The sequence below is a fragment of the Dendrobates tinctorius genome, unplaced genomic scaffold (assembly GCF_039654945.1).
Source record: "Dendrobates tinctorius isolate UK_male_01 unplaced genomic scaffold, ASM3965494v1 ptg000003l, whole genome shotgun sequence".
Taxonomy (NCBI): Eukaryota; Metazoa; Chordata; class Amphibia; order Anura; family Dendrobatidae; genus Dendrobates; species Dendrobates tinctorius.
The window spans coordinates 1,378,821-1,397,216 of NW_027361671.1; the positions used below are offsets into that span (position 1 = coordinate 1,378,821).

Below are 18,396 nucleotides of genomic sequence, written 5' to 3' on the forward strand. Positions count from 1 at the left end.
AATGCACAAACTGCTAGCGGTCTTTGAATCTAAAATTCTGGCAAAATATAGGTGTCTTCTAGGCATCTTTGGAGCCTTCCCATTGACTTGTATTGTAACGTATAGGGCATCTGCAGAGCGGAAAACACCAGAAGAATGGTATGCTCACTTCTTTTAACCACTTCGCATTTTTGAAAACCTGAATTGATTAAAAGACGGCTAAACGACTGAAAGTATGAACACCAAGCCGTTTTTACATTGAGATGGTCATTCTTTTGATTGATTCTGAGGGCTTTTTAAGTGGTTTTTGCAATGATACCACTGGAAAAAGGCATTGTGTGCACATACCATTGTATGGGGTTCTAGGTATGAATCTGGTCAGACACAACATCTGCGTGGAGCTTTCATCATGTTGGTGAGGGTTTCCTCTATGTACTCTGGTTTTCCCACCACACTTGGGGAGGTGAAAACGAACTTCTAGGTAAAAATTATAACTAAAAAATTGGCTCTGATACATTCCAGCTAAGAAAATTAGATTTTGTGAATGGGAATAAAGGGCCCAAGCAAAAAAGGGGCCTTAATGCCTTGATGTTGAAAAGAGGGTATGGCTACGTAAAGGGGGTTCCTTAATTTGAATATTTTAATTTGAAAAATGTACTCCCTGCTGAATTTTACTCAATTTTGCAAACTAAATGAAATTTTGATCATTGTGATCATTGGACAACAAAATACTGTAAGGTGATTTATTACAAACTATGTCTGTCAGTAAAAGCACAAAATATATCGTATAGCTACAAAAACAACTGATGCAATGTAATTTGTAACACATATTACATTTGTAATTAAGTTCTCTTTAAACTTTTTACTAGACAACAGTAGATCAGTCACTCACACAGTGAGGGCTTAAAGCAGGTATTTGCTTGTCTGATGACTAGAGCAAAGCTCAACAATATTGAAAACAATTTACAAGCGATTTACTATCTACATATAAAAGAACTGTCATTATAGACATAAACGCATTGTTATGTATTTTCAGTCCCAAGGCATTTCAAGTTATAATAAAGTCTTTTCATCAGGTCTATAAATAAAGCGGCTATATAGACTAGTCTACTGTAATTGCTAAAGCTATAGATTGGATCGATGGGTATAATAGTCGTTAACAATCTAGAATACTGCCATCACAAATGCAAATTAAAGTACAAAAGGGTTCACATTCCTCATTTTTGGTTCATCTTCTTCATAGTTTCATATATTTACTAAAAAAGTGCATTGTCCAAAGACTAGAAAGGAAGTGCTGACATAGGACACTTTCTACATCATAACAGAACAATGTCTTTGCAATGCGATTTTAATCCTATATTTTCTCCTATTCCTATATTTTGCTTGACTTCTGTATTTGGGATGGACCCTCATTCATTAGCATATAACCCAAACTACACAAACTATATGGCCCAATAAAATAAAATACACAGCACGTTATCCCATGACTATAGTAAGTAAGAAGTTGTGAATATAGACAATGCATTGATCAAGCCAAATAATGAAAGAGTATGGCGCCCAATTCATCATGGAGTTTTTGACAGTTTTCCTTCAAATTCGGAAAAATTATAGTGCAAAGTATTTTTGAGACTTTTTGTGTTTTAATGTCAGTCCCGATCAGTGGCTCAGATTGAGATCTCGTTGCCGTGATCTCAATCTGCTGCGATGCGGAGGCCTCCAGGAACCAAGCTCTCAATCTGAGCATGCGCCCCCCCCGGAGGCCATTTTCCTAGAGGCCACCACATCACAGCAATGGATATGCGGGGCCTCCGGATTATCACAAGATGCAGGCGGAGCACCGACCACCACCACTGAATTTGCCGCACCAGTCTGGGATGGGATTTCACAGAGGTCACCGCACCTGCCACGGCAGCCTGGGATGGGAGTCAAGTCCCTGGACCACCAAACATCTCCTGTGACCCCGCTCCACCAGCGAGGCTGATCCCCCTCGGATAAGCTGAATTCGGACTGTAAGACGGACCCCAATTTGACACATTAATTTTTTTCCCTATTTTCCTTCTGAAAATTTGGGGTGTGTCTTATGGTCCGGTGCATCTTATAGTCCGAAAACACTCAGATTGGGGGAAAACACTCAGATTGTCCAAGTAGTGGACAGCCCCTTTAAGACTGGCATGCAAAACATCAATCTTAGTGAATCAAGCACTCAACCAGTAATATTCTTAGTATAAAACCTGTTGGGGTAGTGCATGATGCTGAAATTTAAAGAACACCATATAGGCACCCACTAAGCTATACATTGCCCTGAATTAAGAGTAACATGGTCAATCAGTTATGCAAGAGTGCTTTTTTTTAACGGTTATCCCACCAATAACATTTACTGTCTATCTACATGTTAGGTTATACATGTATGATCAGTGAGGGTCTGATCACAAAAACCCCAGCTGATCACGTGAATTGCAGGATAGAATGCACATGGGTGATATCTATTCACACATGCCCACTACCACTCCGTCAACAGAGGGTCAGGAGATCTTTGTTCTAGTGATGTGATTAATGGGGATCCCAGTGATCACCTTTCCAGTGTATAAGTGAAAATGAGGCTTGAGAGTCTCATAGACTTACATTGAGAGAGAAACCACGGCACCACACAGTGATCCTGCAGGTTACAAATGCAGTCACATGGTGCGGCAACGGACTGACACGCCGCTGAAAAAGTGAGAAGATGGCTACCAGTGAGTATGATACCACCTTCATGATACTTACACACCTGAATCCTAACAAAGAGACAAATCACAAAAAAACTCACTCGACTGGTACTTACGTTCTGGGATAATCCCTTTAATGAACATCAGAAAGCAGTTAACTGAGACATCTCAGCAAATTTTCTTTTCAATCTCTTCTAGTTATGTATGTAACATAGTGTACAGTAAAATACTTACAGAGTCTATGGTTTTTGTGCGGTCTGGAAGTCGTTTTCTCTGCGTAAATCTATGGAGCTTTGTTCTCAGTCTGATTAACTTATTAATTTATTTATAAATCTAAGTCTATCAATTAATAAAAGCTGCACCACCCAGAAGAGGACCAGAGTGTGGTGTAAACTGAAAAATGGTGATTGTTATGTATTTTAATACAGGCAGCTACCCTAAATTACATTAATTAGCATGGATTAAAGGAAAATTTGCTGAGGCATCTTTATTGAATTAACAGTGTCATGTCGCCAAATGGTATTAACTTGCAGAATACGGGGTCAATCTGTAGGTTAATAACATTCTAAAGCCATGTAGCCTCTACACTGAAAGCCTAGTTAATGGGAGGAAATCAACTTTTTCCTCCTGACAGCCTCTGGCTTTCAGTTACAGGGGTGCAGCCGGCCCGACTTCACTTGCTGCTCAATAGATAGTAAATGGCAACTGTAAGCACACCCTGGCACTGACTAACAGCCAGCTCAGCAGTACATCAATGCCAGGTACTGTGTACTGAGCGTTGACTGTAGCCGTGGTGGCTGTGCTTCTATGACTGAAAAGCGAAGGCTGCCAGGAGGAATAACGTTACCATATTTTTCGGACTATCAGACACACCGGACCATAAGATGCTCCCCAAATTTTCAGGAGGAAAATAGGGGGAAAAAATTGAATGCGCCAAATGGGGGTCCGTTTTATAGTATAAATTCAGCTTACCGGGGCGGAGCGGTGGCGAGTCGGGGTCACAGGAGGTGTTCGGAGGTGCAACACTGTCAGGTGATGCTGGACGTTCCATCCCAAGCTGGAAAAAGGGGGTATTTGGTGGTGTTTGAAGGTACTCAGTGGTGTGAGAGCTCCACCGACATTTTGTGAAAGCCCGTAGGCCCCCACCACTTCCATGGTTTCAATGCGGTGGACTCCGGGACTCCTAGCAGCCTGAAACTCACAGAATCACCTCGCAGCATCGCACCTCTGAACACCCCCTCTTCCCAGCCAAGGACCTGCAGCATCGCCGGTAAGCTACATTCAGACTATAAGGCGCCCTCCAAACTTGGGGGAATTTGTATTTTATAGTAATAATATGGTAATTTTCTCCTGACAGTCGGGTCACATGACTTTAGAATGCTATTAACCTGAGGATTAACCCCATAACTTTTTTTGACCTGACAGGTTCCCTTTAACTTCTCCTTATATCGCACCATCACCTTTTATCCATAAGACGTTTAATTCAATAAACCTCTGTCAATTCAAAAGCTTTTAAGTGCATTCCCATTGTATCCTACACATAAACATAAATACTCGCACTAGTATAATACTGTGATATCCATCTATAGGCTTTTAGTCACTTACAGACAAATCACTTTGGATCTTGTGCTATTTGGTTCAATAAAAATCTGAACCACTTATGTCGGACAGCATCCAGTGTGGAGCATCTTGTAAAAGAACGATATCACATAACTTGGTGTGACCTGTTTTGTTTGGCCAGTTATGCTGACTAGCAGATGACCAAGCCGAAAAATGTGCGTTCTAACAATAGCCAAAAATAGCAGCAATCTGATCTGTTATATTAATTGTGCTCATAAAACACATACTCCATTAAGCCTACACAGCTAAGGAATTGCACTAAGTCTAAGCACTAATATGCTTTACATAAAGAACTATACAGAAACTGTGCATGGCTAAGCTCTAAAGTGGTAAGCCTAATGACCCTATGTAATACTAATAAAATGAAAACTGACAAGTCAGATCTCAATCTGAAGAAGAATAATGCTAATCATACATGTATCATAAATCAATAAATATTATATTACATAAAAATAGAACAATAAATAGTATACATATTGTAGATACTGTAGAGTAATAAATAAATAAATATGCATTTAATTATTAGAAATACAAAAATCTTCCTCTCTACAGCTGACAATCAACTTTGTATACAGCAGATGATCAAAGTTGGCCTGAAGCGACTTAATCAATACGACTATGTCTTGATTTAATAAATACATATGTAATTTCAGAATGTAAACAGAGAAATCAATTATATAAATAATATATGTGATCACGAAGGTCAATTTTACAAATTTTGACCTACCTTTGTGTAACATTATGTAAGACTTTCACCATAATTCCCTTTCTTTTAAAGGATCTTTTTAAAGGATTTACTTCCCTCAACAAAAGTAATTGCAAAGTCCATTACACCCCCGATTTGACAATACAGCCTTATCAGACAAGAACTTACATTTCATAAGGCTTATAAATAGTAGTTGTTTTTACTTAGAATCATAAACCTATACAGTTAATGTTTCTTAATACAATGTTCATTCATATTTGACACTTTGTATATACATGACATTTATATAAGTTGATTAGTTTTTGTAAAACATTCCATCGCCCAATATATGGGTTTGAGTTCTGGAGAGTAGTAATTTTTCAATAAGTGTACAATGCCCGGTGCACATTTCTCAAAAAGCAAGCTATGATCATACATTAAACCAGCAACGAATGCTGGAAGATTTCAGCTCCTGCATAATTATGATTGCAGCTCAGGGGGACCACAATCCAGGCTGTAAATGAGGCTTAGTAAAGGTCAAAATATACAATGCATTTACAAAGTGACCAAACTTGTAAAAAGCGAGCATCAAATTATATAAATGTGAACATTCACTACGAGCTGTAACTTTTGACAAGTAAATGATCTTCTGACGCCGATATGTTAATGATATATTTGGTAATCAGAATATATGAACGTTTTTGACCCTTGCTACTCTCTTTGGTTTAAATACACTGCTGCATGTATAACGTGGTGACAGAGAAGTACCAATTGCGCGTGCCGCTTATGAGGACTGTCCTCTTTTAACTTCACGGCGCCATTTGTTGCATTTTTGTAGCGTGACAAGTTGATGACAAACACAAGTGTCAACTAATACATTATTGACCTTACTCAGATTACTAAACTATAAATTTGCCCTTGTATTGCTAACAGAGGACATTTTATTCTCTTGTATATTCCCATGCAAAAAAAAAAAACATATCTGTCTCCAAAAAAGCAGTATGTTCTTCCATCCATACAAGGCATGACTGTACCATGTTGGCGCCTCAATAATGTTAAGCCTTTCAAAAACATGTTTTGTAACAATATAAGAACATAACACATCACGGTATTTAATACATTTCTAAGCAATAACTTCTGGTGAAACGTATATAGTGCATACTCCAGCATGTTTTCAAAGTAGTAAATGATCACCAACCTTTTGACAATGTTCTCGAGGCTGCTAATTGCCCCATCAATAAACACAAGACATCTTGTTAGGTCAGTTCTGAGTGTTCAATCATAGAATATATATTTCTACAAATGAGCCTATGTGTGTATTCACTCTAGAGGTAGAGGTGCTCGATGGATAGACCTAGGTAGACATAGATTACCTATAGATGACATAGCATGTAGAAAGCACGTATGATCTCCTTGATCATGAACCTGAACCTTCATGTTCTCAGGCTCCATCCTCTGGTTGCCCATTCGCGTTCTCGGTTTCAGTAACCTGAATCTATTATTTCTCCATACTTCCGCATTCCTTACAGCCTGCTACACCAATTGAAAAAAGCCTGCAAATTTAGGGCAGCAATTCATTTATATTGTAGAGAAAACTGTGATTACTGCTAACGACCAAGCATTTTACTGCTTGAATAATTTATCCAGCATAAGCTGAACGGATCTGTTTTCTTTGCAGAAAAGGTCTGAAGCATTTTGTGCAGCAGGTGCTGTCTGGAGCGAGAGAGCGCTTGTAAGATTGTTCTAATGCTTGGATTTCAACGGCTTCCTCTAGCCAAGAATCTCTTCAAAGTTTACAAGTTGTTTAATCTGTTCTGTGTGCATCGAATGTCTCCGGAGAAGCATTTTCTTGCTTTTTGACTCTTTTGGGAAGAGTGGAGCAGAAGGAACAAAGGGCTTTGTCCCTGGGAAAATAACATTAGATACTTTGTTATGGCAACTGATGTCTGGAATAGGTGGATGGGGGTTCACATTCAGTGGTGGAAGAAAGCCTGGTCTAGTTTGGCTTATGTGATCTAAAAGTAAAGCCCCAGATCCACGTCTCTCTAGAAGGGCATGGTTTCTTCTACTTAATGCTGTGACAGACACATTTTCTAGAGACTCTCTTGAACCCGACAGTAAGGATGGGGGAGAAAACATCTTCTTTTTTTCCAAAAGAGATTTACTGTCCTCTGTTGTAGCCAGACCATGATTTCTTGTGAGTTGTGAGTCAGAGCTATAATGGTTTGCACCTAAATTTCTTCTTTGAACAATACTCCTTAGGCTCGAAACAGTCATTGTGTGCACTGAATCAGGGTCTTGGTCAACAGGCATTTCTGATTTGCTTGGTGGTCCTTCAGGGTAAAGTGTTTGTGAATGTATTTCATCATATGAGAGTTTCCTTGGACCAGATGAGTCGAGTGTTTTTAGAAGATGAGCAGTATCCTTCACATCAATGCTCTGATGTCGAGTGAAATAACGCTTTGAATGTACTAAGCCATTCATTTTAAGGGAGAGCTCTTCCTCAGGGGTAATATCTTGTAGCTCCTCTTGAAGAGAAGACACTTTGTGCTGGTGGAGCAGGGATGGAGGAATCTTCAGCCAAGGCTCAGAGTGCAGTCTCTGAAGAAGTGGCAACTTTGCTCCAATATGCATGATATGAGTCTTTTTGGTGGGAGAGCCTGGCTCAGAAGAACCTTTTAAATCATTAGAAATATCAGCCTCTTTAAAGTTAAAAAGTTCCTTTTCTGCTTCAAAAGCATTTGATATTGGTGTGGGGGAAGTCTTTAGCTCAATTTCAGAAGGAGATGTACATGGAGGAGAATTATGATCAATTCCTGGAGAAGGTGGGACATTTAGATACTGCCTTGTAGTCTGCCTGCCTGATGGGGACTTATCAGTTGTAATGATTATCACTTCTTTTCCCTTGGCCTTGCAAGCATTCAGTAAAATCCTTAGAGTTTCCTTGTCCTCTGAATTGACTGCATACACAAGGGCAGAAAATCCAGTGTGGTCTTGCAGACTTGGGTCAGCACCACTCTCTAAAAGCATAGATACAACTTCTGAGCCAGCATTCTCCAAGCAAGCATGCATTAAAGCGGTTTTACCAAATTTATCTTGAATATTCGGATCTGCATTGTTTTCTAGAAGATATTTAATCATTTTAACTTTGCTAACGCTTTGGTGGTCAACATGCTTTGTTTTACAAGCAATCATCAGGGGTGTTTCTCCACGGTCATTACTTTCATTGATATATGCTCCACCTTCTAAGAGTAGTCGCGTAAGACGTAGTCTACTTTGGTATACCGCTTTAATAAGAGAGTTGCCTTCAATTGTAACATCAACGCCTTCATCCATTGTTGTTAGTACCTCTTCGGTGTCCCCAACAACTGCAGAAAGATCATAAATATGATGTTATTACACTAGGTAACAATAATTGTGTTGAGTATAATCTCATTACATAAAATATACAGCTTGTCACATTGCATATAAAATTCCTTACAATATAACTTAAAAAATTAAGTCCGCAAATGTAACCGTTGACAGAAAAAAAAAGTAATGCTCCCCAGTATCTGTTCAACCATGGCTTTTCATTTGGTTCACTACATAAGAATGGTGTGAGCAGGCAGGTGCTAGTGAGGTCACCACTAGAGATGAGCAAATATTTCAATGTTCGGTTAGGCTCACGATCGCCAAATTTGCAATATTCGCCGATTTAATTGCCGAATATAGGTGAACATACACAGCACAAATGCCGGTGTTTCCCACGCTGTGTGAAATCATCCCCACCGCTCAGAGAGAAAATACAGCCCTCTGAGCAAAACAGGAAAACAAAACAAAATGGTGGCAGAACAAACACAGTCCTGTTCAGCCTCACAAATCCAAGCAACACTTTCCTGGAGTCCTCCTTCTCCAGGCGCACACATTGAACACTGAAAGTTCTTTCCTTCAGCCATTTAAGCCCATACCATGTGACTCCTCAACCACGTGACTGATCACATGACTGTGACATCACCAAGGTCCTGTCAGCACACAGTGGTGCTGCCTCTGTAAGCGGAGATAGAGAGGGACACTCTTCCACCCGCTCTATGAATGTCCCCCTAAAAACCAGCCCATAACATACGTTAAGTTAACCCTCGCAACACTTACTGTGCTGGAGGAAATAAAATTCTGGATTTTATATCACTGACACCACTATTAGGCGTAGAGAAACACATCTCCCCTCTATTACATTACCAGTGACTCTGTCATAAAATTTTAAATTGCTACCTGTTTCTTCAGTTTTGTCAACAGTATGTGAAAAGCATGTTCAATCTGGTTGACATGAGACATTGAAGAACATTTCATGACTTTACTTTAACCCCTTTCTGACATCGGGCGTAATAGTACGCTGAAGTCGGACTCCCTCCCTTTGATGTGGAGTCCGGCGGTGAGCCCACATCTTTCCCGGGACATCAGCTGCTTTGAACAGCTGACATGACCGGAATAGCCGAGGGAGGAATTGAGATATACCAGCGGCTATTAACCCGTTAAATGCCACTGTCAAACGCTGACAGCGGCATTTAACTTGCGCTTCTGGCCATCGGGTCGGAAATCCGCCCACCAGTGACCCCTGTCACGTGGTGATCGCGGGTCACCAGTTTGTTGACATGACAACCAGAGGTCTCCTGGAGACTTCTATGGTTGTCACTGCGAGTTTGCTGTGAGTGTCACCTGGTGGTCGGCGCTCATAGCAAGTGAGTAATTCAGTACTACATACTGTAGAGGCGATCTGATCATTGCCGGTATGTAGCAGAGCCGATCGGGTTGTAGCAGCTTCTTTTCTCCCATGGCGACTATTGAAGCATGCCAAAAGTAAAAAAAAGTTTTTAAAAATATAAAAAAACTATAAAAGTTCAAATCACCCCCCTTTCACCCCATTCAAAACAAAACAGTAAAAGAAAAAAATCAAACATACACATATTTGGTATCGACGCATTCAGAATTGCCCGAACTATCAATAAAAAAAAGGATTAACCTGATCACTAAACGGGGTAGCGAAAGAAAAAGTCAAAGCGCCAGAATTTATTTTTTTTGGTCGCCGTGACATTGCATTAAAATGCTATAATGGGCGGTCAACATAGTGTATCTGCACCAAATTAGTATCATGAAAAACTTCAGCTTGGCGCACAAAAAATAAGCCCTCACCCAACCTGAGATCACGAAAAATGGAGACGCTACGGGTATTGGAACATGGAGCAATGTTTTTTTTTTTAAACAATGTTTGGAATATTTTTTCACCCCTTAGATAAAAAAGAACCTAGACATGTTGGGTGTCTGTGAACTCATAATGACCTGGAGAATCATAATGGCAGGGCAGTTTTAGCACTTAGTAAACCTAGTAAAAAAGCTAAACAAAAAACAAGTGTGGGATTGCACTTCTTTTGCAATTTCGCCGCACCACTTGGCATTATTTTCTCGTTTTCTAGTACACCACATGGTAAAACTAATGGTGTCCTTCAAAATTACAACTCGTCCCACAAAAAACAAGCCCTAACACGGCCATATTGATGGAAAAATAAAAAAAGTTATGGCTCTGAGAAGAAGGTGAGCAAAAAGCAAAAACGCAAAACCTAAAATACATCCGGTCTTGAAAGGTTTAAAGGGAATCTGTCAGCAGGATTTTGCTGCCTCATCTGAAAGCAGGCTGGTGAAGACAAAGAGAAGCTGAATTCAACAATGTGTCACTTAGATTACTGGGTGCAGCCGCTCTGACACAATGAGCATTTTTAGATTTAGCAATGAAGCAGAGCTAAGGAAGCTAACCCTGCCTGCAACAGGCTGTCCAAGCACAAAGTCCATAAACAGTGAGCTGCCTATCACAGGAGGGATGTGTGGGACCAGGGCTCAGCTAGTCACAACATTGATAAGCTACTGGTGCTAAAACAATCATTGTAAGCAAACAAAACCTTGGAGCTTGATAAGAGAGTCATTGCTGAAATCTGTGTTTCAACACCTGCAGCATGCGGTCTTCAGATTACATAGCAAAAAACCTGCTGACAGATTCCCTTTAAACAGGTTATCCTCTCTAATGATATTGAAGACCTATCCTCGGGACAAATCAGCAAGTCCAATACCAAACACCCCAACTGATTAGCTGTAGACAACTCTGGTAGTGGTCGGCTGTATACAGTCAATGGAGCTGAGCAGCACGGGCAAGTTCACTGCGCAGTAGCCGATGTTGACAGCTGATCGATGGAGGTTTCCACTGTGCCCCTCTCTACCATCTGGTAATTGATCACTTATAAATGCACCTCCATTTTATTTTTTATAGGAAATAATACGCTGCAGTGCTTACAGTCTAACATAGTCTCTAAGTCAAGGAATCCCCATATATCTTAATATTTACTAATCAATATCTCCATTGGCTTTCATCTTGGCTGTATATTCATTTATTTCTTAGATTACACATGAACATGGGAGCAGGCTATAATACACATGTGCAAGATATCATCTACAGTATATAGTACATATATATTAGCACACGCAGCCTCTGATGAAGGAAGCAGGATTTCTGCCCATGGATCCTTCTCGCTTTTCACCATCTGAATCAGCCGCCAAAAATAAATACTGCTTTCCATAAAATTCTGCCTGAATGTTTTAATAAGACAAAGTCTTGCAAATAGTGAGACACCTGCAGTAAAACAACAGTTGTTAAAGTCACGAATTAAAATTTGTTTCTTGAAATGTTCCATAGTTAAATCATAAGGCAATCATTTACCATGACTGGTGTATATGGAGGGAGGTGAGGGGCAGGAGTATGCCCGGAACTCTCCAAATCTCTATACTAGTAAGAAAAAGGCGGAATTACAGGTATAGAAAAGTGTGATGATGCTATTCTGTGAACTACCAGGAATTGGAGAGCTTGAGCAGAGTGCCAGGAGCTGACCCTCATCCTCATTTATTTGCGCGTTGTTTTATAGTACCGTAGTTTATGAGAGTTGAAAAATGAAAAATTGGTTTATTTCCATAAAAGGCTCATCTCATTGTCTATGGGCTATTTCTAGTGTTGGAGTGATGTTCATTCTGGAAATAAAACAGTCCTTATTTTTAATTTCAAACAACCCCATTAAAGGGGTTGTCCGGTCCAAATCAATAAATCTGAAGTCACTCTGTGTGACTGCAAACTTATGAATCATCCCAGCGCCAATTTCTGACCCAGGACCGGAGTGTATGAACTAGGGAAACATAGCAACGAGTTATAATTTGCTCTAATTAAAGGGAATCTTTCAGCAGGTTTTGATATCTAATCCGAGAGCAGCATAATATAGGGCAAGAGAGCCCGATTGCAATGACGCATCACTTACTGACCTGCTGGGTAGTAATGACAGAATCTTTCCTTTCACTGTTGCAGATGTAGCCGGGGTCTGAATGCTGAGCTCTGTGTAACCCCGCCCCTAACACTGATTGGCAGCTATCTGTGTACAGTGTATATTGTCAGCAAGCTGTCAATCAGTGGTGGAGGCGGGGTTACACAGATTAGATGGACTGATGTACATGTGAGACTAAGGCTGGCTTCACATTTGCGTATGGGGGAGTTGCGGAGGGCTGCTGACTTCCTCCGTGAAGCTCCGCCCATGGCCTTACCTCCTCCGGTCAGCTCTGCCTACGTCCGCATACTTCTGCATGCGGCCTGCGTACCCTTTAACATTGGGTACGCAAGTCGTGCGGATGTATGCGGATGCCTCCACATGCGTCGTATTGACGATGCGGCGACCCGTGTCAAACACATCATGTTGGAATTTTATACAGGCGCCGCATCAGCAAAACGACGCATGCGGAGGCATCGGCATACATCCGCATGACCTGCGAACCCAATGTCAAAGATAGGGTATGCAGGCCACATGCAGAAGTATGCGGACATAGGCAGAGCTAACTGGAGGAGGTGCGGCCGTGGGCAGAGCTTCACGGAGGAAGTCCGCAGACAGCCGCAGCTCCTCCATACGCAAATCTGAACCTAGCTCTAGTCAGGCAGTGAAAATCTGATGATAAACACAACACACAACCTAGTAAGTAACACATCGCTGTATTCAGCCTTTCTGGCCCTATAATATGCTGCTCTCAGGTTAAATAGCAAAAACCTGTTAACAGATTTCCTTTAATAACAGTCTTAGGCTACTTTCACACTTGCATTTTTTTGCGCTGCGCACCGTGTGCAGTACAAACGCACATAAAAACGCATCATGCGTTTGTGTGCGTTTTTTTGCGGATTTGAGCATTTTTTTTGCACTGACGTGCGCACGTCAGCGCACCCATAGACTATAATGGGTGTTTGGGTGAAAAAAGCCGCATTGCGTGCGCATGCATTTTTTGGGACAAGTCGGACACACAAAAAATGCAAGATGCATTTTGTGCGCCCGAGCGCACACTACAAAAAAACGCATGCGCCTACAAACACATGTGTATGTGCACCCATGTAATGTATAGGGAAAAAACAAGCGCAAAAAAACGCAAGTGTGAAACCTGCCTTAGAAAGATAGGTAGATAGCATAAAAACATCTAGGAGAAGCCTAAACTGTCAATCAAAATGTTAGAAAAACTACGACAGTTTTGAACTTTTTTCCATGGGCTGTGCCAGGTATGATCCATCCCTATTCATTTTACACATTAATTACTATGTCATACTGAACGTTGTCATTGCAAAGCACCCAGAGAGCACAAGTGAAATAACTCTGAGGCTATGGTTTCCAAAATTTAGGAATAAAGAGTAACTGAGGAATAACCAGACAACCAGGCAGCACGGATAGTCGCTGTCATTAGTACAACATATTCTATCAAATTAGATACAATGTGATATGAATTTAATTAATATCTTATGATGATATGACGGCTATTTCCTCCTAGGCGGTAAATAAAATGGTGGAATTAGACTAGTGTAAAATCCTCAACAGGTTAGTAACACTTAATGTATATTAATTCCACAATTAGTTGCACATTAACGTCCATAGAACATACATACATATCATTAAGTACATTGGTAGATGGAAATGAATTATTAATGCTAATTAGCTCGCATCGAAAGGTTCCGGGAAATATCATATTTCCTTCAATAGTGAATGTCCACAACATATCCCAGCAAATCATATATATATATAGTATTATAGTATAGTATAAGGATTTTTATAACACAATGACATAGCTACTAACAGTCCTGATATTTTGTACTAGCAAAGAACATTTTGAAGATGTTCTTAAGCAAAATTGAAAGAAGGGCTTAAAATATGCTGGAATATGGGTTTCAGACTTTGTCATGGGTAAGAGGGTGAGCAGTGCTCAAGAAGACAAGAGAGAGTTGAACTTTATAGAAGTGTTTGATGGCTCCATGTTTTATATATAAATGTGCATTTTATCCTTATGGCCGGTCTCAAGGCCGTCCCCGGGGTTTGAGGAGGGCAGTTCAATAGTGGAACCAGTGAAGGCGGTAGGGAGATGGTTAGAGGCATTGGCCAAGAAGAGGCATTGGAGTCTCATTCTCTCCTATTAGGAAGAGGCCGATCGGGGAAGAGCAAGAGGAAATGGTGGTGGGCCTCAGAAAAGCTGGGTTGCCGGACAGAGAGTCCCTAGCGCAAACAGAAGCTGTTGAGGTGGGGACAGATCGGAGACAGGAGCTTGTAGTGTACGGTTTTATGAGAACATCAACCAGAGGGGGTTCTGCCCCATACTGTATACCATCGCCGAATGTTACAGAACTGTAGAGGGATGGCTGTTGGATGTCATTTAATTGCCCCATTTAGGGCTCTTTTCCAACTAATCCCTAGTTTTAGTTAGAATGCCTCTTCCCTATTTCCTGAATCCCTATCTTCTTATCATATATGTAATGGTAATGGATGAAGCAAATTGCCACCCTAGCACAAATCCTGGTTCAGGTGATTCCTGCAGCATCTTTCCTAGGTTCATCTCTCACGTTCTTTCTAAGCTATATATTCACTTTTGGCCAATGCTCACGCACTCACTCTTTGTGCCCTCCTTTCTGTGATATAAAGGGAAGTGCTAATCATACCCACACAATATCTTTGGCATCTCCGACACTGCTCTAAACGATACAATGAAATTTAAAGGCAAATCTGTTTTCATTTTGAGCCATAAATTGTATTATACCCTTACACCATTCAATTACCTCCTTAGATATCTACTGCTTCACCGACCTCTCACTCCAGCTCTGCATATTCACCAGCAACAATAATGTCTTAATGCCATAATCCATTCTACAAATGTTATATTTCCAGACATGCTATCTATATAATATATAAGGACAAGAGTTAAAAAGAATCAGTGAGCAGGTTTTTGCTTTTCAGTCTCAGAGCAGCATGATGTAGGGGCAGATACCCTGATTCCAGTGATGTGTCATTTACTAGCCTGCTGTTGTAGTTTCCACAAAATGAGTTTTTCATCAGCAGATTATTAGAGGATTGGCTGTGATGTGACATATAGTCTTCCTGCTTTGCTTAACCCCGTCCCCTTTCTGTACACTGAAATCTGCCAATGAGTGAAGTGGGCGGGGTTATACTGGGCTCAGCATTCAGAGAACTGCTAGATCTGCAGCAGATAAAAGTGATTTGATTAAAACTACACCAAGCAGCACAATAAGTCATACATTGCTGGAATCAAGATATTTGTCTCTACATCATGCTGCTCTCAGATTACATAACAAAAGTGACAGATTCCCTTTAATGACATTTACATAGAATGGAAAGTAGTACTATATAGCTTGTTCTGAGCCACTATACTCGCAGATTCATCATCATACAGAGTCTATTTTTATTACCGATTACCTCTTTCTATTCATTGCATGGAAGGCTGAGACCCTAAAGAACCATGTATTCTATACGATTCTGCTAGAGATGTCGCGGTCAGGAGCGCACAGACCACACCGGCTTATACTACTATTTCTATCTCACTTCAAACATGTTTAAGCAGCAGGAGACACTATTAGACGCACAGAGCCGAGGAAAGATCCGCTACCGACACCTTTTCTTTGGCTGCTCGGGGAAAGCTGACTTCTAGTAAGAGGCTTCATTAACGCTTAACCTGTTCTGCAAATGTTCTACATTTCTGCAAAAAAAATGAAGATTCTACCTTCTAGTATCAGGCTTTACTGGGGGGAGAACACAGGAATTTATAGCTATTTTATGAAGGATGTCATATTATATAGCATCTAAGGAACTGGCTTAATAGTAATTAAAATGCGTTCAAGTCTAATTATTTCATTCACACGTAACAAACTAGAAGATCTTTATCCAGAAACTTTGACAAAAGATAAAAAGTAATAATGGTTGCTGGATGTGCTGGTTATATCATCAGATCTTATGAATGCCATCATTAAACCCTGGCTGCTGACAGTCATTGCCAGGAGCGCTGCTAACTCAGCTAACGACTAGCAGAGAGGAGCAGCATGGAAAAACCAGGGCCAGTGCATAAAATAGCAAATTAACAGAAGAGTATATTGCATGGGTTGCCTCTTTAAATATATTCATGGTATATCACTAGGATGTTACATCAGGGTCCAATTAATGGGTCTGACTTAGTGATTGAAAGACCAAAGTTTAACTAGAAAATTGCAGCAAATCTGCAAAATTCACCATGAAATTCCGTGAGTAATGCTAGGGTCACACAACCGTATTTTCTGTTATCTGAGAATATCTGTCCGATTATGCTTATCACACCCTGATCAGAGTGTGAGCACAGGGTGATCCGATTTTCTGAGATGAGGAGAAGAAGGAAAACAAAATTCTCCATCTTCTCCATAGTGTCAGTCTGTGAAAATCGGACTGCACTCAGATATCATCAGAGTGCCGACCAATGTTTTCCATGGACTCATTGACTTGCATAACCAAGTGTGATCTGAATGTCGGATACAAACTGTGCATAAAGCGGCTCAGTTTGAGGGAAAAATTGGACATGTGCCCGGCCCCAATGAATAACATTTGTCCAAGCGCGCTCTGATATTTTGTCGGATCTCAATTGGATCGAAAATACAATTGTCTACACGAGCCCCCTGTCTGTATACTGCAAGAGGATTGTTCTGCAAATTCACAGCAAATTTAACCTCCGTACAATAAAGGTATGCATTTTTCTGATACATCTGTATAGAGTTTTGAGGTTGACTGAGGTTTTACAGTGCCGCATCTGCAGTACAAATCCACAGGTTGGGTGCACAAATTGGGGCTTTTTTTTTTTTATACCAAACTACATGTCAGAATTCTCGGGTAATTTTCATTAAAAAAATTTCTGTTTCATTATTTGGATGATATTGATCATGTGTTCGAAATACTTCTTACAGTTTGTCGGGGGCGTGGCTAAAAGGGGTGTGGCTTGTCACAAAGGGGAATGGACTAATGCGTGAAACCATCCGTGAAAAAATGCGTTAAAACTGCGACGTACATTTCTGGCACAAAATAAGTGATCTAATCTTTGACCTGTCTAAAACTTAGACAATTTTGATAAATTTCTTTTAAGCTTTGAAGGTTTTTCAGTCACATTTGTCTTTATTTTTAGCATTTCCTCTGGGTTAAGACACTATATTAGAGTACCTAAACATTAGACATTCTGGCCGTGTCTACATGCACGGTGCTTTGAAGTTTAGAGCCTAAGGCCGGGATCACACTTGCGATTTAAACGGCCGAGTCTCGTATGGTAATACACGGCGCTGCCGCCGGGACTCAGGAGTGGGGCGTGCAGCTCCATGTATTGCTATGCGGCCGCACGCCCCGCTCCTGAGTCCCGGCGGCAGCGCCGTGTATTACCATGCGAGACTCGGCCGTTTAAATCGCAAGTGTGATCCCGGCCTTAGTAGTAAATTGGGAGTCACTGAGTTTTTGTTTTCAAAACAGATCATGCTTAATATCCTTCTATCCTCCTTTTCCTCCATGTGACGTTTTTTAATATAACTAACTTCAAAAACATTAGCATAAAAGTGTCACTATTTAAAAATGCCAGTAAATCACATGTAAAAGCACCATTAAAATTCTTCAAACTATTGGTGTCATCTCAATATGTTTTTTAAAAGCAACTATAAGCTTCAGATTGAATCCAACCCGATTGGCCAAACATGTCCTCCAAATAAAAAGCCAATAGAGCAAGTAGGTCGAAGTGCCTTCCCTGCCACTTAATTCCACCAATCGGCAGGGGAAGTGATCAGAGAAATAGTAACACCAGACTAATTTGACTTTAAAGGAGTTGGCCACTACATTGCAAGTCCCGTTCATGTAAACTGTCATAGATGAGCATATTACTAAATACTTTGCTTTTGCAAATTCGGCTGTAACCGGAGCTGATCTCTGGCTGAAAATCTCCTGCTTCTAGTGATGTCGTGTTAAAATCTCTCTAAGTTCTGGGTCTTGGAAACTGATGGGTGGATGGGGCTTATCGCATGACTGGGCATGGCTTATA

At 40.6% G+C, this 18,396-nt stretch overlaps 1 protein-coding gene across 1 annotated transcript in view; it reads right to left on the bottom strand.

Annotated features, from left to right (window-relative positions):
* Nucleotides 1-4,792: 4,792 nt before the first annotated feature.
* Nucleotides 4,793-18,396, bottom strand: part of ANKRD34B (ankyrin repeat domain 34B) — a 63,655-nt gene continuing 50,051 nt past the window's right edge. Inside the window, exon 2 of the mRNA XM_073581056.1 lies at nt 4,793-8,357. Coding sequence (XP_073437157.1) covers nt 6,760-8,325 — 1,566 coding nt within the window. The 5' untranslated portion in view covers nt 8,326-8,357 and the 3' untranslated portion in view covers nt 4,793-6,759. The remainder of the gene's footprint in view (nt 8,358-18,396) is intronic.